The sequence below is a fragment of the Spermophilus citellus genome, assembly GCF_964194105.1.
Source record: "Spermophilus citellus genome assembly, chromosome: 14".
NCBI lineage: Eukaryota > Metazoa > Chordata > Mammalia > Rodentia > Sciuridae > Spermophilus > Spermophilus citellus.
The window spans coordinates 33,942,854-33,965,643 of record NC_138194.1 but is presented as its reverse complement, the minus strand read 5'-3'; the positions used below and the strand labels follow the sequence as shown (position 1 = coordinate 33,965,643).

The window sequence follows — 22,790 nt, the reverse complement described above, 5'->3', positions numbered from 1 at the left end:
CCCACCAATAACAACTATCTCATTATAATTCAATTCCAAACATATCCCTTAAAAAAAATGGTAACTTATTGTAAAACAACACAATACTCGGAAAGATTTTCTTTAGATATTAAATCTACAGTAACTGAAACATATGTTGAGGAGGGAAGCTTTCTCCCCTTGAATTAAAAATTACCACTTGGTGTGATGTGTACAAATAAAATCTTTTAAAGTCAGTGGAGTCATTCCATTATGACCCAAGATTTTGGTTCATAAAAAATTCAATTCAGCTGGGTGTGGTGGCACACGCCTATAATTCCAGTAACTCTAGCAACTCAGGAGGGAGAATATGGGGTTCAAAGCCAGCCTCAGCAAATTAGCAAGACCCTGTCTCAAAACAAAAAGTAAAAAGGGCTAGGGATGTGGCTCAGTAGTTAAACACCTCTGGATATTTTATCCCTGGTAATCCCTCCCTTAAAAAAAAAATTCTTATATTTGTATGGTTATACAGGAATGCGATTTATTAATAAAACTGAATTCATGTAACACCGAGCATGATTACAAGGATTTTCATTATATAAATCACTAGTTACTATCATACTTAAAACACTGCTATAAGCTCATTCAATACACAAATATAAAGTTGCAATAGTTTTCTTACGCATGTGGGATTGTGGTTTTGAAGATATCCAGTGTGCAGTTACAAGTTTTATCCCAGATTTCTAGTGTAAATTTTTCACCATTCAGAATAACCACATTCTCTAAGCAGTTTGTACCAGATCGAGCTAACTGTTCATTATCTAGAAAAGAAAAGTGAACAATTCATGTATATATTACCAAGTTCACATGTAAACACTGTGTCACACAGATGTTATAGACCTACCTTGCTGCACACACCAGTATAGCTGGGCAAAAATATCATCCAAAAGTACATCACTGAGCACTTCCAAATACTGGGTAAACACATCACAGATTGCGTAAAGTGCATGATTGCAAGTTGTTGTCATCCACTCAGCTTTCTGGGGGAGGGGGGGAAGTCATTACATTAAGGTCATACCATTCATCAACTACGAGAATTAAGAGAAATGTGTTTGCATATTTAAAACATGATACTGTCAGCACTCCTTTCAGGTCACTTAAATTCCTTTACAACACTGTACGCATCTCAATATCTGATATCTATCTATCTATCTATCTATCTATATCTAATCTATGTATCTATGAAATAACTCTGCTAATTTCTGCACTGTTTAGATTGTTAGAAAACTATCACTGACAGTGTCCTGACATTAACATTATGATTTCTGAAACAGTTCTATAGCTGGCCTTGCTCTAGAGTATATCAGAACAAGGAAATAAAGAAGAAAAAGAATTTATGCTAGTGGTATTAGCACAGATTTCAAAACTGACTGTCCTGAAGTACTTCAAAACACCATAAAAGTTAAGAAGGTTTATACAAAATAAGTAATTTCCTTCTTTCCAAACATAAAGGGTAAATGCAAAAGTCTGTACTTAATAATGCTATATTAGAAAAATAGAAAAATTTAAGCTATCTTTCTATACTGCCTTAAATGCATACTATAACTGGTTTATAATAAAATACATTGAAATAAATACAACAAATTTTATTCAATTCAGAATAGAAAGTCACAATGTAATACTAAAGAAAGTTATTGGTGTTTTATAGTTGTAACATCAAAATGTGGAAAAGAAACAAAGTTTAAAAGAAAGAATGAAAACAAACAAAAAAAAAACATTAACTCACATTCCCAAGTAGTGTTCTTATTTATAAAGACATACTAATTATTTCTCATGAATTAAAAATTTCCTAGAAATTCTTCTCTGTTCAATGTGTTTAATTTGAAACTCTAAAATGTACTGAGTGAAAGTATTAAGAACTTTTAATTTGATTAAAATGAAGATTTTGTGTTCTCTTACCTCTGTCTGCTGTTCTGGCAATTTCATATTGTCAAATATTCTGAAAACAATTCTAAATAAATCTTGCCACCAGTGTTTTTCATAAGTGTGGCCATATGTTTTCATTATTTCAAACATTACTGTTAAGCCCCTAAAATGACAAAACATGATTAGGAAACCTATAATACAAAAAAACCCACCCTCTTCCTAAGATAGTTTTCTCTAACACAAAACAATTAAAATCAGAAAGTTTAAAACTGGTCTTTAACATATGATATTGGATTTTATGAAATTTTAGTTGTAAAACAATAGGATTCCTTAGGATACATCATGCAGGGAAAAAACCTGAAAGGCCCTGGCTGTACATTTCTTTTTTATATTACTTCCACCCCTCCCCATTCCATAGTGCTTGAAACTTATCTTTCCTAAAATAAAACATTAAATTGTTTGATTTTTTTTTTCCATGTTACTCTTTGCTGGCAAAATTTAAGTGTTCTTTCAGTTTAGAAATGGTTTTTTTCCCAAAAATCTGATGGTCAGCCACAAGAAAAATTTCTTTGAAAATTTTGTTCCATAAGGAAGGACTGTACAGTCTAGCTTACTTGCTGCTATGCTTGCTCTCCATGGCCTAGAACACATCTGGTACCTAGTAGGTTCTCAATAATACGAATGTTGTAAAATGACATGTATGTTCAGTCCTACAGCAAATTCACAACATTCATATCTGATCCCTAAGACACCTACTGTGTTACACATGTAGTGGTACACACTGTATAAGAAACTTTGGGAAAGATACAATCTTCCACAGGAAAACAGACCCCTGTGATGCTAGACTTATAGTTCCTTCCTTACACTCTAACAAGACTCCCTCTATCTCCATCTGCTGAGACTGAAGTCCATTTCCTTCCCTTTAAGGTTACCACCTCCCATGACTAAGGTGGGTAAGAAGATGTGGGCCATCCTGATTTTCTTCACCCAGACTCCAAAGTAAACACAGAAATCAATAGCATCCAAGAACTTTTACTGCTTATGTTTTTAGAAACTTATATTTTAAAAAATAATACTTTCTAGTAGCTGGTGTAGGAAGAATATCTAGGATTCTAGGTTAATTACTTTATCCTAAATCTACAGAACTATGAGAGAATCAAATGAGAATGCATATAAAAGTTCTTTATAATTACAGACTTTGGATTATTTATTTCCTAAGAATTTGTTATAAATAAAGCTATAAAAATAAAAAGTTTCTTAGGCCATAACTCAAATTTAACACCTTGGTGAGTGTGGCTCTGATGTAAGGGGAAGGAGAGATACATTCTTTTATTGAATTTCTATAATTTGGTACAATTTTGAACAATATTGAACTATCTTTATAATTTCTTTAAAAATCTGATAAAGATACATGTACAATAATTAATAATTCTTCCTAAAAAGAAGGTGAGATATCTAAAAGGGATTTTGTTTAATAGAAAGTTGTACTCATGATGGGCTTAAAGATTTGTTGAGATATTAAGACATAAAAGTTGGCCATTTCAATTTAGGAAAAACTGTACTCATATAACACATTTTAAAATCATGTTACTACATTATGCTAATATACCTTTAAAATCTGTCTAATAATTACTATATTTGATAAAACAATTTATATATAGTCTTTAACTGTGAACTTGTGTTCACATAAGAAAGGTTAAAGTCAAAATAAATCCTTCAAAACTCAAATTTCAAATACTGATTGTTACCTGGTTCTTACATCTAATTTGCATCTATTGATGATACAGGATAACTCAAAGAGAATTGGGAACCATCCTCTCACCCACACCCTGTCTTCAGGCGCCACATTCATATCATCACTTGTGTATTCCTTGAAAGCCTTCAGTAAGAAAGGTAGGATTATTAAAGGCAAAACAAAATACCTTCATATTCAGCACATTATTTCTCAAGAAAAAAATTAAATGCTCTACCAATCAAAAGTGAGCAATTTAATAAACAATAATTTATAAAAAGATGAAGACTATAGTTGTCTATAAAGAACACTGTGCTAAAATCCAAAAATTGGCTTTACCTTCAGCTGTCAGTAGTTCTCTACATTATTAGCCTGGCTTATTCAGGTCCCATTTTTATTATTTAAATAATTATAATAACACACAGCTATATTAACTACCTTGGGAAGGTATGAAGGTCAAATGTGTTGATGTATGTACATAGTACTAAGCAATCCAAAGGTGCATGTTTTGTACACCGTAAAATCTTATTGCCAAGTCTATGAAGTATCATTTCCTTTATGCTTATAAAGATCGATTCAGATATGCAAGTTAACACTGGCAGCCAGATTATCAATTCAACCTTTAATTAAGAGATTAAGTCTATACTTCTTCAGTTAACCTAATAGTTAACTTCAACTTGAGGTTGTTAACTTCAGTGCTGTTGAACACAGGCAGACAACTAGCACTACAGGAAATAGCACTTTTTGAAAGTCCTCTGGGCCTAAGTTTCCTTATCTACATAGGGTATAACTCAACCTGTGCCACATAAAGTTTTTATAACAAGTGAATACATATGAAAGAAAAATACTATCTTCTATAATGGTAAACAACCATTAATCTTCATAGTTCAGAATTACTCTCAAACTGTTTTGAGGTTCACTAAAAAATAAATGCTTCATATACCCTCAATTCCCAAGCAAATTAAGATTTTTAATTAGAAATAAGTACTCAGGAAAATTCTGTTTACTAAATGATGCTATACCTGAGGTCTATCAGACACGTATTTTGCACAATGGCGAATAAGTCGAATTGCTTCCATACTTGTGTCTGGGAAAGCTGCATTGCATGCAAATTCAGATAAACACTTTACTGCGTCTTGGAAAGAATCAATCGTGGCTGGAAAGTGTTTTTCAAATACAAGCGCTAAAACAGGAAAAAAATACCAAAATGACTATAAATTTTCAATAATTTCTAATTATCCCCAATATACATCAACCTCTAAATGCACTACAAACTTCTTATGTTGGCTTTGATGTCCAAATATAGAATTCAAATCTGTGTCTACCACTTGTCTGTCCTCAGTAGGGAGGTAAGTGAAACATGACATTTTGTTTACACTATTAGCATGGCACCTAATTAAGTGACTGGAACAGAGTAGTACTGAATCAATTTTGTTAAATAAATATACCGAATTACTAAGCTGACCTCTGCTTCTTGACCTATAAAATAGAGATAATACCTACAAGGATAGTTATTAAGCACTATATAAAATATTGTAAGTTAAGTGCTTTAGAATAATATTTAATTCAAGCCAACATTAAAATGATAGTTAACAATGATGTCGTAATTCTGGTGTTGACAATGGTCATCATTATTACTTTCTATACAGGGTTAACTTATATTCTTAAGTATTTCAGTACCCCTGAAAGTCAAAGGAGGTTGTACAATGTAGTAGTCAAAAACAAGTTTCCATCACTTACTAGTTCTATGACCTTAGACAAATTATAACTCCTCTGGGCCTGAGTTTCCTAATCTATTTTAAAAAGTGAGGAGGGGGCTAAAGATACTTAAAGAGCTTTGAAGATTAAAGAAAATACATGGAAAAATGCTTACAGTTCATGCCATGCAGCAAATCCTTAATGAAAGTTCACTATAAAAATGAACTATTAAGGCTGGGGTTGTGGCTCAGTGGTACAGTGCTTGTGAGGCACTGGGTTCAATCCTCAGTACCACATTAAATAAATAAATAACATGCACTAATAGAGATATTTTTTAAAAAGTGAAATATTTGTTTATTCTGGTTCCGTAGGCAAGATTTGCTAAACATTAATCTTAACTGTACTGGAATTAGGTTTTTCTTTCTTTCTGAATACATTAGGCTTTTCTTTCTTTCTTGGGCATAGTTTAAAGAATACTCACTGACAATATGCCCTGTTGTTTGAAATGCAAGTTCCACTATGCTTTCATCTTGATCAGACGCAGCTAGATGAAATACAGAGAATATGTTCTTCCACCCAGACCGAATATTAGCAGCTTGAGAATTAACCATCTGTGCTATACACCGTACAACCATATCTCGAATTGTTGGAGACCTAAAATATTAATGTAATTGCTTGGATATGCATACAAACAAAACTCACACGAGTCCCTCCCCGCTTCTGTTTTCCCCCTACTATAGGAAATAGAAAGGTTTTTCTGGTATGGAGCAATTCCACAAACATAATACCTGTTCCGTTTCATTATATGTTCAAAAGGTCTTAAGAAATCCTTCTGAAATCTGAAATTTGCAAGCTCCCCTTTCTCTAAAAACTTCATTGACAATTGCCTCAAAGAGTCCACTGCAAAAATAGCTACATCTTCATTAGGATTGCAGCCAACCTGTATTGGCAACAAAAAAGCAAGATGCTAATGTCAGTGGTGAAAATCTATAAATCTTTTTCCTTTATTTGCCTTAGAAAAATTACAAAGTTAGCAGCATAAGTAGATAAATCCTAAGTCTCCATAAAGGCACTAGGTATAGTAAAAATTATTTCTCAACAAGAAAATAGATATTTTAAATAAATCCTTAAAACCTTGAGCAATCATTTCTTAAAAAAAAAAAAAAGAACAGGACTCAAAGGGTTTTCTGAGCTTAATTATGAAAAAGTAATAGGCAACTGTGGGAAAGGAAAAGAGTCTCAATTTTAAACAAAGAAAAATATTACAAATATAAACAAATGCTATAATTATTCAAATACCTTATTAAAATGATCTCCAATAACTTCCCAAATCCGAGACCACTGCAATCTTATTCTTCCCATATTGTAGTATGATATTTCTACTATTTTTTGTAGACTAAACATTCTTGGGTGTGTAGTAGAAAGTAATTCATCCATAGACACAGCACAGAGCCAACGGACAAAATCCACTATAACATAAATGCATATACATTTTTTTAATTCAACTTAAAAACTTTTTTTAAGGCAAAGGGCTTGTTTGTAAATAGAATACACATACTTACCAATAGCATTTCCATCTAGCCTTGTAGACCCTGTGAATATTCTGGGGAAAATAAAATAAGTTTTAAAAATTAATAAAGTTTTACTCCTGTTATGTCAATTCAAAAGTTAAGTGGCCTGGGTATTAGCCATTTTTATCTGTTTTAGAGAAAAAAATATCAGGTAGTCAAATGAACATTTCTCATCAGTTAAATAACAATAGCAGTTCCCTCCCATGTCCAAATGTGTCATTTTGCCAATGTTACTAGAGTACATACATATAGTTGTAATTTTATTAGATTTACAAATATCATATAGGTATGTGATGAGATTCTAAGAAAAAGAAAAATATTCATTTGTGAAACAAATGAACTAGTACACTATGAAATGAAGAATTTTTCATTTTACCTGATTTGTCTACTAGCATTAATAAAGTTCTTTAAAAAAATGCTGGGTATATGGTGATGCACACCAATTATCCCAGCTACTTAGGAGGCTGAGACAGGAGGATCCCAAATTTGAAGCCAGCCTCAGCAACTTAGTGAGACTGTCTTAAAATAAAAAGGTCTGAGTATGTAGCTCAGCAGTCAAGTGCCCCTGGTTTCAATCCCCAATACTGGGGGAAAGGGGGAAAAAGTGTGTGTGTGTGTGTGTGTGTGTGTGTGTGTGTATGTGTGTGTGCGCGCGCGCGCACATGCTTGCGCACACACATATACACATGTATATGCATACATTTATAAATGCATATACTTTATTGTTATAATATACATTTGATTAGAAAATCCATTTATGGTTAGAAGTGGTTTGAGATAAACCTGCAAATAGTCTTATTTTAAACAAGGGGCTTGGTCACTTTCCTTAGGACATTGATATGCTTAAACTATGTTACCCAGCTTTGCCCAGTTTTCTTTGTTGACTTCTTTTTTTGTGTTTCGATTTCATAAAAAATTTCAGCATTAACATATTAGTCCTTTTTCCTTCTAAAATCTGTATTCTTTCCCATATTCTGAGTTTATAAGCAAGGGTTTAATGTGACTAAACCTTCACAGGTTGGATAATATTCCTCAATTTAAAATGTACACAATATAATTTGCATGACAAAAAGGAAACCTTAAAGGCAGAAGCAGGTCAAATATTAAGCTTAAAGATAACAGTAATAATAATAATAGCTACCAATAATAAAGTGGGTACTATTCTAGTGCTAATACACACACACATTTATTTAATAAAAATAACTCTGTGAAGTATTATTGTATTTTATAAACACAGAAACTGAGACAAAAAGATATTTAATAATTTCCCCAAAGTCACAGAACTAGTTAAAAGCTAGAGTCAACATTCAAACCAAGACAGGCTTAACTCCAGAGTCTACCCTCTTAATCACTTCTCTACACTGCCTCATACTTACCTGAACAAAACATGAATTAAGTGATTTTTTTTAACTTCAATGTCCCTGAATGTTTGTCTATATATCCAGACAATAATTAACAAAAACAAGGCAGGAAACTCAAAAGCTGAGCTCTTTTGAAAGGAATGTCTTAGATATTCTATGTTCTTCCGTAGAATGAATCAATAATACAAAAATCTGGCAGAAGAAACAACATGGGGGAAAATCAAGAGTAAACAGGTCCCACTTCATCTAGTGGTTGGAATAAACCCAGAAATTAAAAATATATAAAGCCTACAAAGCTCCCACATGAGCAAAAATGAAAACCGCTAGACTGAACTATACAGCTGTGATCAGCTGATTTCTTTCCAACTATAGGTATTCCCATGGAAGGCAAAGGCTATAAACAAACCACACACCAGAGTCAAAATTAAATAGTAAAGAAGAAATGACAGGAAAAGACACAAAAGAAACAAGAAAGGATTTACTTTTAACTGTGAAGAAAGCAATGGCAAAGTGTAGAAGGAAAAGAACAGAAGCAGAGATGGAGATTATATGCAACCACAGGGAAAGGAAGCAACAAACTCCGAAGGTGGTGAAATGGTGGAGAATAGGTCAAGGACAGAGAACTACCATCAGCAGTCAGACATGTTCTGGAGACTTGGGGTAATGGTGGAAGGCAGGGGAGCATGCATCCTGGGTAGGGGCATTCAAATTCCTACTCACTTTGGTAGCATCTGAGGGGTCACTCTATTTCTAGCAATGCTCCACTAAAGTTAAGCCATATGGGAGGGCACAGCAGTCTGTGGAGGCATTTAAAGTTAAGCCTTAATATACTAAGGCAGGAGAACAGAGCTAGGTTTCACAAAGTCAGTCTATGAAATGGACACTCAAAAGGACAAAGTATAAAAAGTCTTGCTTGCTAATATTAAAAGACATGCCCTAAAAAGCATGAGGAGGGGGAAAAGACTGGTAACCTCACTGCTTTATCCATATCATAATACCAATTGCCCCCCAACCCCTGCCAAAAAAATGGTTGGCAAAATTTCTGCAAAAAATAAATTTTAAAACTGTATGCAACACACAAGCAGCTTGAATTACCATACTTGTAAAAGGGTTTTTACAGTGAAATATCAGAGATAACATTTACTTTTTATATTTAACTGAAAGATATTTATGAGCTATCTCAGGTGCAATGTGCTGCACATATTTTCTAATAGGTGAGACAATGTTCCAAAGTATGAGGTGTGCCAGTATAAGGCTAGATATGGTATGTTTAAAAAAACAATAATAAAACAAAAACCCTGGTGCTAAGTAACACCTTTAGCTCTTTAGAAGTAAATCATTTTTGCACAAAATCTATCCCTTATACAATTTAGTAATACTTATCAAATAATTCCAGTCGAACAATATTTAGAAACTTATACCCTATCAAATGCCACAGGGTCAGGCACTTGATGAAAGTGTCTAATGGGGTCCTAAAGTTTTATTTTTTTTCAATGATGGGGATTGAACTTGAGCATCCTAGCAAGTTCTCTACCACTGAGTTACATCCCAAGCCCCTAATCTCCTAAATTCTTAATGGTAAAAGATTTCTAATATAAAAGTAGAGAGTTGGAAAATTTTATCATCTTAAAAGTTTTCATGGAATCGCATTTTTTTTCAGTTGGTTAAGAAACAAGCCATGAAGAATTAAACATAGAAGAATTTTTATTTTTTTCTTGTTTACTTTCTATATTTGTGATAACAGATTACAGTACTCAGAACAACAAGCCTAAGAGGACACACACAAAAAAAGACTTTGGTGGCCAAAACCAGAACTCTCCTGGAGGATGTCTGTCTACTGTCTTAACTACAGTGTTATCTCAATGAGTTAGGTTATGGGCTAGTGTTGGAATACAGCATGAAAATACAACATATTAAGAAAGAAAATCAGAAGAAATTTAATAAGAAAGTGAAATACATCACACAAGATTACAATCTTACACTAAATCAGAGTTAGTAACTTCTAATGTTTTCATTGTAGGCTAAATTTTAAATATTAAGGTTTTGTATAAAATAGGACATTAGATTTATATTTGCAGAAGTATCTAGTGATGATGAGCTTGAGATGACAAAGTACTAAGAGAACTGTGCAAAGTTTTCCCTGAAATAGCAGACATTCTTGAAACAGATATGTAATGTGCTCAAGTGAGTGACATATCCTTATATAACAGAACAGTGGATAGTAGGACAAACTAAAATGAGGTATGGTCATAAAAGGTATATTATGGGAAAAGAAGCAGAAGGTAAAATGTTAAATCTTGCCCAGATTGATACAATGCCTAAACAAAGTCTTATGAAGACAGTAATGATGATTCTCTAGAAGGCAAGAAAATCACTGGAAGATAGCCTTGTAGCAGAAGGGCAACTATTACACAACTATGAAGTTGTACACAAAGGCAGAAAGGCAGACAAGAGACAGGCTGCCTGATAGGCAGAGATTGGCTCCACCCGAATAAAATAGTTATCACAATAATCAAGATAAGACTAGCCTGGTTATTGGCAAGTTATTTAAATGTCTTCTGTCCCAGTTTCCTCATTTATAAATTGAGGACTCAATTTACACTCATTTTATGAGACTAGTAAAAGGATTAAGTGAAGTAATACATGTGGCAAGCCTTCATGCCATATAGTAGGTACAAGATGATCTATAATCTTTCTTCCACCTTCTCAAGAAAAAGATAAATGATGCCCTTCTCCTATTAAAAAAAAAAAAAAAACATGCACAGTAAGAATTCTTTTCAAAGAAAAAATTTCAGGAAGTGATTTCAAGGTCAGTAATTGGATACTCTAGTTGTCTAGACTTAGAGCAAAAAGTTTTATCTAAAGAAAATAAATAATAAGTTGGCATTAGACTTCAGGCTATTAAGATTATATATTTTTGAAAGTTTCCAACATAAGTGGTTAGAAAAATTAAATTTCAGTGTTATAAAATGGTGATTTTTCAATTTGGGGGTTATTGATCTGGGAAAAGCTCATCCTCAAAAAAATACTAGAAGTTACAATTTTACATGCTGGGTATTTTAAAATCTGAAGTATTCCATAGGAAAATAAACCATGGTAAGTGTTTTCTTTTTAAAAACAAGCTAAAATGGGAAATACCTAATAATGTATATAATATATAAATTCTAAGTCCTTTCCAAAGAAGTTTACAAAAATTTCTAACAGCCCTTTCATTTTATCCATATTGCAGTTTTATATGAGATACCTAGAAAGATAAATTATACTGCATTTCAATGAGTGATAAGAAGTTTTCTATAAAAAGAAATAAAATATTGATGTTCTTTTTCATCAAGTTTACCATTTCTCTAATGCCCATTAATATTTATTTTAACTTAAATTTTCATACCATTTTACCTTCTTCCCATCTCATATATTATATGTACTTCATTATCTAAATCATGGCATATCATAATACAGTGTTGTTTACTTCAGTAAAAGATTTTGGCAATCACTTTTTTTAAAATGAGCAAAATATATCTAAATGCCACAAAATTGAAATAGTACTCATCTGCAAAGGGAAGAAAATGAATACCTTACCTATCTACAGCAACAACAACACTTTGAGAACTGGTTTCTCCAATGGATTCCTGAATACTTGCTATCTGCTTCCAGTCCACATTTCCTCCGACTACCACAAATAAAAAAGAGTTGTTTCAGTTTGAAAATAATTATTTCAGTGGAAGAATACACTTACAGTTCTAAAATACATTTCTAACATTAATTATTTTTCAAAGACTTGGGTGAACAATTCTTTTGGAGCAGTGACATAGGGCAAATATGCTTAGTGAGGTTTACAAGGTAGTATATAAGACAGAGTTTTAAGGCACAAAAGCGAAGATTACACCAATTAGGGGCACTGTAGATTTAGATTACAAAGTTAATGACAATTAGACTTTATTTCCTTTAATGTTTATGAAATACAGCACCAATCCCAATTCCAGTGATACCTTCTGTGGATGATTCCAATTCCATATAATTAGAATTTCCCTGTCATTCAATTTCCAATCCCCTAACACTTGTTGAAAATTCTACCTGTATTTCTTTCTCTTATTCAAGAGAATCATTTATCTTTACCCCCCAAACTGATTCCAAATGTTGAACAGTGAAATAATATCCCCAGTTTTCAAATCTTAACTTTGAATATCCTTTCCCTCCTCCACCATCACTATTCAACTAGTCACTAACCTATCTTTTGATTTGTTTTAAATATTGTTTGTTTATGTCCATTACTACTTAGCAGAGAACTTCATAATCTCTGTGCTGGATTACTAGATTACTGAACAGTTACCAGACTTACTTTCCTACTACTAATTATTTCCCTCTTCAGTCTCTCCATCATTCTCCTGCCTGATTAATACTCCTAAATTATTACCTTTATTTTGTTTATTATTACTTACAAGATAAAGTATAAACTGTAGCCTAGTAATTAAGGCACTTTGCCTTCAATATTTTAACCAATATGCGTCTCTAGTCATGCTGTCTCTCAACAATCAAAAACTCAATTTAAGTTCTCAATGAAGGATTCCTCTTCAGTATTCTTATATGGCTCTGTACTAAGCAATTATTTAATAATTACTACTCCAATCAGAATTATTTTCAAACAATTTCATGCAAATTATTTCAGGTATGTCAATGTTGCCTTATCACACAGATAAAAAGTTCCCTAAATGTTAGCAATCAAGTCATATTCTTTTTTGGTTCCCTCCTACCTTATTCAATATTACATTCAAAGCAGGTAGGTGCTTCACAAATGTTTGTTGATGCAACTGACCAAACACTCAATAAATGCTATTCTGAATGCAAACACATCAGTTAAGATGTCATTTAAATCAGATGAACTCAAATTCTATTCTAGTAACTGAACAGTATGAAAAAGATAATCACACTCCTCACTAGGAAAGACAGGCATTTTTATAGTAAACTTTAATATAATTTAATAATTACTTCATGGCTGAATCGAATTACAAGTGAGTTGCTTAAAAACAAGAACTGATTTTGAGAGGGAAAAGAAGAATATGGGGTGTTGTCTATGGAAAGTTTCCATATACAATGAAATATTGATTCAAGGTAGAAACCTAAAAGGATGACCATGTGGAAAAGAAGCAGAAGAAAAAGTAAATTAGAGTAGGTAACTACATAAAGAAATACAAGCATGTAAGGGCATGTCATGTTTCACCATAGTTGGCTGTAGCCGTAACAAGAGAATTTGATGGGTGAGAAGGAAGAAAAAAGGTAGAAGACGAAGCTATAAAGACAGAATGTGAAGAGTTTTGACTGCCATATTTAACGTACTACCTTTGAGAACACTGGACCTCTTAGAAGACTGATGTACTTCAATCTATTTTCCAAAAAATAACTCCAATAGTATTTAGAGAACACTGAAATGGGAAGTGTTCAGGGAGATAAATTAAGAGTTTATTTGAATAACACAAGACAGGAAAGATGAAAGTCTGAAGTAAATGACAGAGAATTGGGTGGTAGGGAAACAGTGTCAAGGAACACTAGGAGCACATAACACATTATAGGTATATAATGGAAGAAAAATCTATGAAAGAAAAATGATGCCAATCATCACCTAACTTGCTTTGTGTATCAAATGAAATGTCCTTTCTAGAGCTTTCAATACTTTTATATTTAATACAATATATAATTATTATTAAAACTATTTAAAGGAATTAAAGAATATATAAATGACTAGGAATTCAAAGTACCCATTTCTCAAATATATGAAATCTTTCCAAATAATTATATGACAGTACTACAGGCAAACAGTTCTAATTTTACCAAAAAATTACTCAAAAGCAAACCTATTTACGCTAAGTACTAAAGATGTATGTACTATGAGTATTGTTTAGACACTTATGAGAGATCAAGCCATGGCATTTTCATATATTAGTGTATCTTAAAAAAACAGAATGAACATGATTCAAATTTTAAAATTAAGTCAGGCACTGTGGCACATACTTGTAATCCAAGCTACTTGGGAGGCTAAGGCAGGAGGATCAGAAGTTTGAAGCCAGCCTCTACAGTAACCCTGTCTCAAAATAAAAATAGAAAGTGCTGGGGATGTAGCTCAGTGGTATAGCACTCCTGGCTTCAATCCACAGTACTGGGGAAAAAAATTATAGACACTATGTATTTTTAAAAATGGTAAGCTTCAAGTTTCCAAAAAGAGAAAGTACACACTTTCATCACAGTTTGAAAAATATATATACACCCACTTCTCCATATCCACGGTGGTTACCATATCCATGAATTCAATCAACTATGGAATGAAAATATTTGGGGGGAGCAAGACACACTGGGATTACTGTCTGTAATCCCAGCAATTTGGAAAGCTTAAGTAGGAGAAACTCAAATTCAAAGCTAGCCTCAGCAACTTAGTGAGCCTCTGTTTCAAAATAAAAAATAAAAAGGACTTGGGGATGTGGGTCAGTGGTTAAAAAAAAAAGGAAAGAAAGAAAAATATTTTTGGGAAAAAGTGTATCTATAACAGAACATATAGGGAGTTTATGTTATTATTTTTCTTATTCCCTAAGCAATATAGTGTAACAACTATTCACAGACCATTTACAATGCCTTAGGTTTGCAAGTAATCTAGGGATGATGTAAGATATACATGAGGATGTACACAGACTATATGAAAATATTACACTATTTTATATAAGGGACTTGAGTGTGTATTTTAATATGCTTAAGGGAACCAATTCCACATGGATACAAAAAGACTATATTCAATCCTGTCAACTTGGTTACGTGGATATGGGTGCATGGATACTGTTGTTAAAGAAGAATATTAGTTTTCAACTGGCTTATTGTGCTGCATCATCTTCTGGCTTAAATTCTAACTACATCAGCTGGTTCAGGAAAGTGTCTGCTATCAAAGTAGGTGGGCAAAGAGGGATGGGGTAGAGATCTGCCATGTTAGTTGGTTGGTAACTAATGAGATAGCCAATGTGGGCCAAGCCAACAGGCTAGTAGTTCCCCCCAAGGGTATAACTAAAAAAAATGAGAGCCCGATGAACTAAAGGCGAGTGGAAAATGGAGCAGATAAAACAGAAAAGTAGATAGCACAAGAGAAAACATAAAGAGTATGAGAGAGTAACTGGTTTTGGGAGTTGGCCTGAAGCCTGAACTGTTTTTCATTTCTAATTCTGAAATGTATTTTTCCATAAATTCCCTTTTACTGAAGGGAGAAGACAAGTCATCTCATACCCTTACAATAAGTGGCACAACACCACCATGAACAAATTAACTAATTTCAAGTATATTAGAAAACATTATTAGAAAATACTATTATTTCTTATCTACTAAAACTTTTAGAAGATTAAAATATTCTACTTATGTTTTATTTTATGGTAACCTAATTGCCAAAACTGAGCACCAGCAATGAACACTTAATAATAACTTTTGCCTTCTCATACTCCCTATGCATTTTCAAAACTATTCAATCCATCAGTGTACCATTACTTCCCTTGCCTGTAAATAGTTTTCATTGTCATTTATACTACCTCATGAAGTAATTAATAGTTCCAATGTTTAGAGTTGAACTTTCAGGTTATGTTAAGTCACTATGCAGGTGCTCAGGCAGTTCCAAATCCTGCAGTTGGATCATCTAGGTATCATGTAGGAAACTTAACCTCCCAGACCTCACACTACCTAGCTTCTATGGTATCAATGACAGAAAGACTGTACTGTTAATTGATGCAGTAGGATTAGCATATGGAATTAATTTTTCTCAGTCCATTTAAAACCACAAAATGGTCCTGGTATTTACTTCTTCCCCCACGGATCCTTTTCCAGGTTTGAAATCCTTTTAGGTTGCCTAAGAACTTATCCTGCTAGCAGCAACAGGGACTTACTAAAAGATTTTAAAATGTCCAGAAATGTAAAGTTACAATGCAAAGCCTTAAAAAGGGCAAACATTCCTGGATCTTAAGCATATTCCTTACTGTTCTCTTTAAATCATGCCTCTATATTCTTGGTTGGAAGTAGGGTAGGGAGGGCAGACAGTTTCCAAAAGTCTCTAACAGCCCAATAATTATGCTAAATCCATTCATATATATTCATGTTTAATCTTAACAATCTTATGAGTTTAGTTTACAAAAGTGAAAACCCAATCTCAGAGAGACAGTTAAAGTAACATCACATTTAGTCAGATAAAAACACAGAATTTGAACCCAGAAACATAGCACTCAGGGCCAAAGGCTAAACTTTGCTTCTTCTTTGGTGGAATTCCTTCCATTTATGACTAAAAGTGTACTGTCTTTGATTTTTCTGCATCATTTTTGCTATTATTTTCTTTTGTTCTATTGGGTTAAAATTGGAAGTTCTTGGCCATACTAAGTACTAGGTGAAACTTTAGATAAAGATACTATACTGATAAATAAAAATACATTAAAAAAAATGAAAGCCTACTTAAAAAAAAGAAAAAGATTCTATACTGGCAGAAAAGTTAGGGTAGGCCTGCATAGGGCCACAGATAATTTAACTGTACCAAGTACGAGACTGAGATTAGGAATCACTTTAGTACTGCAAACCAGACCAGGCCAAAAAGACTTAGTTTCCTATATAGTCACCTTGCATAAGAGTAGATCAAATGTATTTTATCTAATTTCTCCAATTATATCTCACTGCTACAATAAAGTGATTTATAATAAAGAACGTAAAAATAATTTTTGATACTTTGTAAAAAAAATTTTTTTAAATTCTCACCTAACCCCAGACCTACAAATTCATCAGGAGCCTGATCTTTTGTCCCAGTCAGAGATCCTTCTCTGCCTCTCACTGTTCCAGAAATGTATCGAGGTTTCACTCCTGTTCCTATAAGTTGTGCCAGCTCCAATTGACTGATGCACTTCAGAATCTTCATTTCATAAAAGAAAAAGAAAATATAAATTCTGTTACAAATACACTACCAAAAATATTTAAACATATGCATCTAGGACTTCAACATAGATTACATTACAAATCTTATCAAAATGTACTTATTTTAAATGTAACTTCTCACTTAACCATGTCAGTGACAGAATATTTAGCTAATGCTCATTTTATAAACCAAACTGCAAAGTTGAAAATAAAATGGTTATACCTCATGCCATGAATTTCCTAAATAATTCCCATCTGTATGAGCCACTGTGATAAGTGTTTTTATTGTGTCAATATTCTTCTGTTTCATTTCAGTAATACCAGAACTCACTGTAAGTAAGGTAAATCTTGCTAGTGCTTGAACATATGCATCTCTTTCCAACTTAAAAAAAAAGAGAAAAACAAAAAATTTTATTTATAGGTTGTAAATACAGCAGATTGACTCATCTCTAATGCCTTACTGACAAGCCATTTTTTAGTTTTTACAAATCACATATCATAATTTACACACAATGCCACAAAATAATTTAAAATGATAAAACAAAAAAAGTATAAATTTCTCAAATTCAAAAGCAATACAGACATCAATTCAAGCTGAGATTTTGGTGGTAACAAAGGAATTCATACAGTAAAAAAAAAATATTTATTGAGTACTTTGTTTTAAGTACTATGTAGATTGGCAAAATCCTGGTTTATAAATTTGCTCATTTTCTCCCTCTACAGATAAATTGTGCTTTGTTATATACTAAGCCAAAACATTTACAATTAAATATGAAGTGTGCTTAAGTAAAAAGAATACAGAAAAGTTTGGGTTGAAATTTATTCTCAGATATAGCATATACAAAAACAGAACTGGTTCCCTTAAAGATAACTTGTTCATAAGCTTAAGTCATAATATAAAAATAAATACATATATAATGTAAAATATGATTCACTAAGTGTGAACAAATAACATGTTTAAACAATTACTCTAATACAGAAATTCAGTCTTGAAAACTTTTTTATACAGGTAATATTCTTTAGAGAAACAAAATGTAATTAAAGATAAAAATTTTAGAAACGTCAGTGTAGAACCACCCTTTCCATTAGAAAGTCTCCAAAAATTAAACATGAAGATTCAATTAATTCTTCCACAAATTTGAAATTAGTTGGTAATAACTTAGATATTAAAATATATTGTGAACTGAACTACAACAACAACAGCACAAATAATCAATGTTTTCCAGACTAACTCATGAAGGCAAAATTCTGCATTACCTGAATGCTGAAAATGCATGCAATTCTGATTGCACATCTTATCCCTTCTAGGCAAAGAGAGGCTACTTCGGTATCATCACAATCTTGCAGACCCACACTGAATGCAGCCAGAAAAGGTGTCCAAGCCAACTAGCAAAATTAAAAATTTTAAAAATTAAACAAGCTAAAAGTTAAAAATGGCATAATTACCTAGAATGCCTTCTTAGAGAAAGGGGGGAAAAGTATAAAATGCTGCCTGAGCTTAAGTGGGAAAGCAAGATCACAAAATCAGTAGATAACCTTAGACATATTTTAAGAATAGCATCTATAAAATTATTCATATCAATAAAAATGGAAATGAATAGTGAATATTCATAAAAATATTAGTTTACCCGACTTCAGAAATCATCTCTCTTTGCAAGCTTTGATCCTAGTGAAAATTCAGACTCTTTTATTTCCAATAAAATCCTTGTAATCATTTTCCAACTTCCAACAAATTATATTATTCTCTTTTCTTTAAACCTGTTACCTGGACATCATTTAGCTTAATTTTTTAAATGTTTTACACTGAGACAGTGATACCTCTGGCTCCTAGTTAGACAATATTAAAAAAAAAAAACTTTAATAAAATCTTTCCTCATTACAGGTTGTGGAAGACAACAAATACTAAAATTAAATCTCAAAACTCTGAATACCTAATAAAACTATAATATAAAACCAAGAAGGGTTATTTTTTTTAAATTGGTTGTTCACAACATTACAAAGCTCTTGACATATCATATTTCATACATTAGAATCAAGTGGGTTATGAACTCCCATTTTTACCCCAAATACAGATTGCAGAATCACATCGGTTGCACATCACATTTTTACATACTGCCATATTAGTGACTGTTGTATTCTGCTACCTTTCCTAACCTCTACTATCCCCCTTCCCCTCCCCTCCCATCTTCTCTCTCTACCCCATCTACTGTAATTCATTTCCCTCCATGTTTGTTATCCCATTCCCCGAAGCTAGCCAATCCCTAAAAAACAAATACCAAATGTTTTCTTTGATATAATGAGAGCAACTAAGAACGGAACAGGGAGGAAGAGCAGGAAGAAAAGACTAACATTAAACAGAGTCATGAGGTGGGAGGGAAAGGGAGAAAAAAAGGGAAATCACATGGAAATGGAGGGAGCCCCTCATTGTTATACAAAATTACATAAAAGAAGGATTATTTTTTGACTATGGAAAATCCTAATACCAAAACATATACTTTGAGGGCAGGGGTGGTAGCTCAGCGGTAGAGTGCTTGCCTAGCATGTGTGAGGCGCTGGGTTTGATCTTCAGCACCACATTAAACAAACAAACAAACAAACAAACAAAAGGTATTGTGCCCATCTACAACAACAAAAAAAATTTAAAAACAACGCATACACTTTGAAATATCTGATGTAAAAGTATTCACTGCTTTTAGTAAGTCATCAAGAAGCAAAAATCACTAGAGTAGGATGTTGTAAGGCCCTTAGTTTCCTCCCTACCTTGATAAAAGTCATTCAAAAAGCAGCAGAAGCAGCAGAAGCAGCAGAAGCAGCAGCAGCATGGGGTTGGGCTCCAAATTCCTTAATAGGACGCCCATAGCCCAAGAGTTAAATACAAGAATAAACAAATGGGACTTACTTAAACTAAAAAGTTTTTTCTCAGCAAGAGAAACAATAAGAGAGGTAAAGAGGGAACCTACATCCTGGGAACAAATATTTACTCCTCACACTTCAGATAGAGCCCTAATATCCAGAGTATACAAAGAACTCAAAAAATTAGACAATAAGAAAACAAATAACCCAATCAACAAATGGGCCAAGGACCTGAACAGACACTTCTCAGAGGAGGACATACAATCAATCAATAAGTACATGAAAAAATGCTCACCATCTCTAGCAGTCAGAGAAATGCAAATCAAAACCACCCTAAGATACCATCTCACTCCAGTAAGATTGGCAGCCATTATGAAGTCAAGCAACAATAAGTGCTGGTGAGGATGTGGGGAAAAGGGTACACTTGTACATTGCTGGTGGGACTGCAAATTGGTGCGGCCAATATGGAAAGCAGTATGGAGGTTCCTAGGAAAGCTGGGAATGGAACCACCATTTGACCCAGCTATCGCCCTTCTCGGTCTATTCCCTGAGGACCTTAAAAGAGCATACTATAGGGATACTGCCACATCAATGATCATAACAGCACAATTCACAATAGCTAGACTTTGGAATCAACCTAGATGCCCTTCAATAGATGAATGGATTAAAAAACTGTGACATTTATACACAATGGAGTATTACACAGCACTAAAAAACGACAAAATCATGGACTTTGCAGGGAAATGGATGGCATTAGAGCAGATTATGCTAAGTGAAGCTAGCCGATCCTTAAAAAACAAATGCCAAATGTCTTCTTTGATATAAAGAGAGCAACTAAGATCAGAACAGGGAAGAAGAGCATGAGGAAAAGATTAACATTAAACAGAGACGAGTCGGGGGAGAGAAAGGGAGAGAGAAGGGAAACTGTATGGAAATGGAAGGAGACCCTCATTGTTACACAAAATTACATATAAGAGTTTGTGAGGGGAAAGGGGGAAAAAAAAAAACAAGGGAGAGAATTAAACAACAGCAGATGGGGTAGAGAGGGAAGATGAGAGGGAAGGGGAGGGGGGATAGTAGGGGATAGGAAAGGTAGCAGAATACAACAGTCATTAATATGGTATTATGTAAAAATGTGGATGTGTAACCGATGTGATTCTGCAACTTGTATTTGGGGTAAAAAATGGGAGTTCATAACCCACTTGAATCAAATGTATGGAAGATGATATGTCATGAGCTTTGTAATGTTGTGAACAATAAAAACAAAGCAAAACTATCCATGTAGCCATGAAGATGAAAAATATTTTTGTCAGTGTTCTAAATAAATGACAACTGGAATTTTTTAAAAGTCTATAACGTTTTAGCATTCTAAGAAAAAATAGTTACTCAAGAGCTTTGCTTCTAAACTTCAGAAAATTTAGAATTAAAAGCTTACAATCTTTCAACAAACATAATCCACAGTTCCTATGTTCTTGCTCATCTTTGCTCTGCCACTTAATATCTTCAAACCTCATATTTCTTTTTCTTATAATACTTGAAGATGTCACCACAGAGAGATGCTATGAAAAGCATATAAGGTGTAGTACTTATAAACTTATTAACTAAAGCCAGTGGAAAAAAATGTTCAACTTCACTGGGAATCAAAAAGAATGATTATAAAATTACACCTAAATAATATTCTGCTTCAGTGAAACTGCCTGTTTATAACTGTAAACCTTTATGAAATATAATTTTCAATGCATTTAAAAATTATTAAAAATGTTTATATCCACTGAACATGGGGGCACACACCTGTAATCCCAGCTACTTGGGAGACTGAGGCAGGAGGATTGTATTCAAGGCCAGCCTCAGTAACTCAGTGAGAACTTGTCTCAAAACAAGAGGGGCTGGGAATGTAGCTCAATGGTAAAGTGCCCCTCCCCAAATGATTATGACCCTTAAATTCCTAGAATGATATTATCAGTCAGTCCTTCTCCTTAGTCAATGCTTATTTATGTATTAAAATATTTTTTTAGTTGTCAATGGACTTAATTTTATTTATTCATATGTGGTGCTAAGAATCAAACCCAGTGCCTCACACATGCTAGGCAAGTGCTCTACCATTGAGCCACAACCTCAGCCCACCAAAGCTTATTTATTGAGCAATAACCACAAGCCAGGAGCTATGCTTATACTGGAAAAAGTGAACATAGTCTCTTGCCTAATAAACACACACACACACACACATAAAAATATATGTACATATATGCTGTATATATGTATAAATCATCAAACTATTATAAATATAATGAAAGAAATGGAGAGCATGTTATAATAAAAAGGAAACTACTTAGAAAAAAGAACAAACATTCTAGACAAAGGACATACCTTGTATGAATACCCTGAAAAGAATGTGAGACATTCTAGAAACTGAAAGAATGCGAATGTGATTGCAGAACAGTAAGAGACAGAAGATGTTCAGCTATGATATTCAGAGAGGCAGGTGGAGCCAAACCATAGGAGTTCTAGAAACTCTATTAATATATTAGGTTTTATAACATCGTCAATGTAAGATTCAGGAAACCTGGGTTAAGGTACCTGTTTGGTCTACGGGACACTGCAGTCACAAAATTACTCTAAACTCTAATAATCTAGGTCATAAAACAAAGGGAAACAGTATGTGCCTTACCTATTTCCATTTAGTTGTGACAATTGAATAAAAAGAGGTAATAAAAAAAATAGTGTAAGGCTTTAAGGAAGAAAGTGGCATTTCATTTTGTATTTTGAAAAGATCACTACGGCCTT

At 33.3% G+C, this 22,790-nt stretch overlaps 1 protein-coding gene across 6 annotated transcripts in view; it reads right to left on the bottom strand.

Moving 5' to 3' along the window:
- Window positions 1-22,790, bottom strand: part of ARFGEF1 (ARF guanine nucleotide exchange factor 1) — a 112,095-nt gene that overhangs the window by 14,902 nt on the left and 74,403 nt on the right. For 5 of the 6 annotated variants that reach the window (XR_014018803.1, XM_081266438.1, XM_081266439.1 and 2 more), the window contains exons 20-32: window positions 18,411-18,539; window positions 17,377-17,535; window positions 17,001-17,151; window positions 11,823-11,913; window positions 6,877-6,917; window positions 6,614-6,783; window positions 6,103-6,254; window positions 5,796-5,968; window positions 4,639-4,799; window positions 3,633-3,763; window positions 1,918-2,047; window positions 863-998; window positions 641-779 (exon numbers count right to left, since the gene is read on the bottom strand). Coding sequence is in view for 4 of the 6 variants with exons in the window: in XM_081266438.1 (XP_081122564.1) it covers window positions 641-779; window positions 863-998; window positions 1,918-2,047; window positions 3,633-3,763; window positions 4,639-4,799; window positions 5,796-5,968; window positions 6,103-6,254; window positions 6,614-6,783; window positions 6,877-6,917; window positions 11,823-11,913; window positions 17,001-17,151; window positions 17,377-17,535; window positions 18,411-18,539 (1,763 nt within the window). In the remaining 2 variants the exon portion in view is untranslated. Of the gene's footprint in view, window positions 1-640; window positions 780-862; window positions 999-1,917; window positions 2,048-3,632; window positions 3,764-4,638; window positions 4,800-5,795; window positions 5,969-6,102; window positions 6,255-6,613; window positions 6,784-6,876; window positions 6,918-11,822; window positions 11,914-17,000; window positions 17,152-17,376; window positions 17,536-18,410; window positions 18,540-22,790 lie in introns of those variants that run through there. The other variant, XR_014018804.1, reaches the window with a different exon arrangement.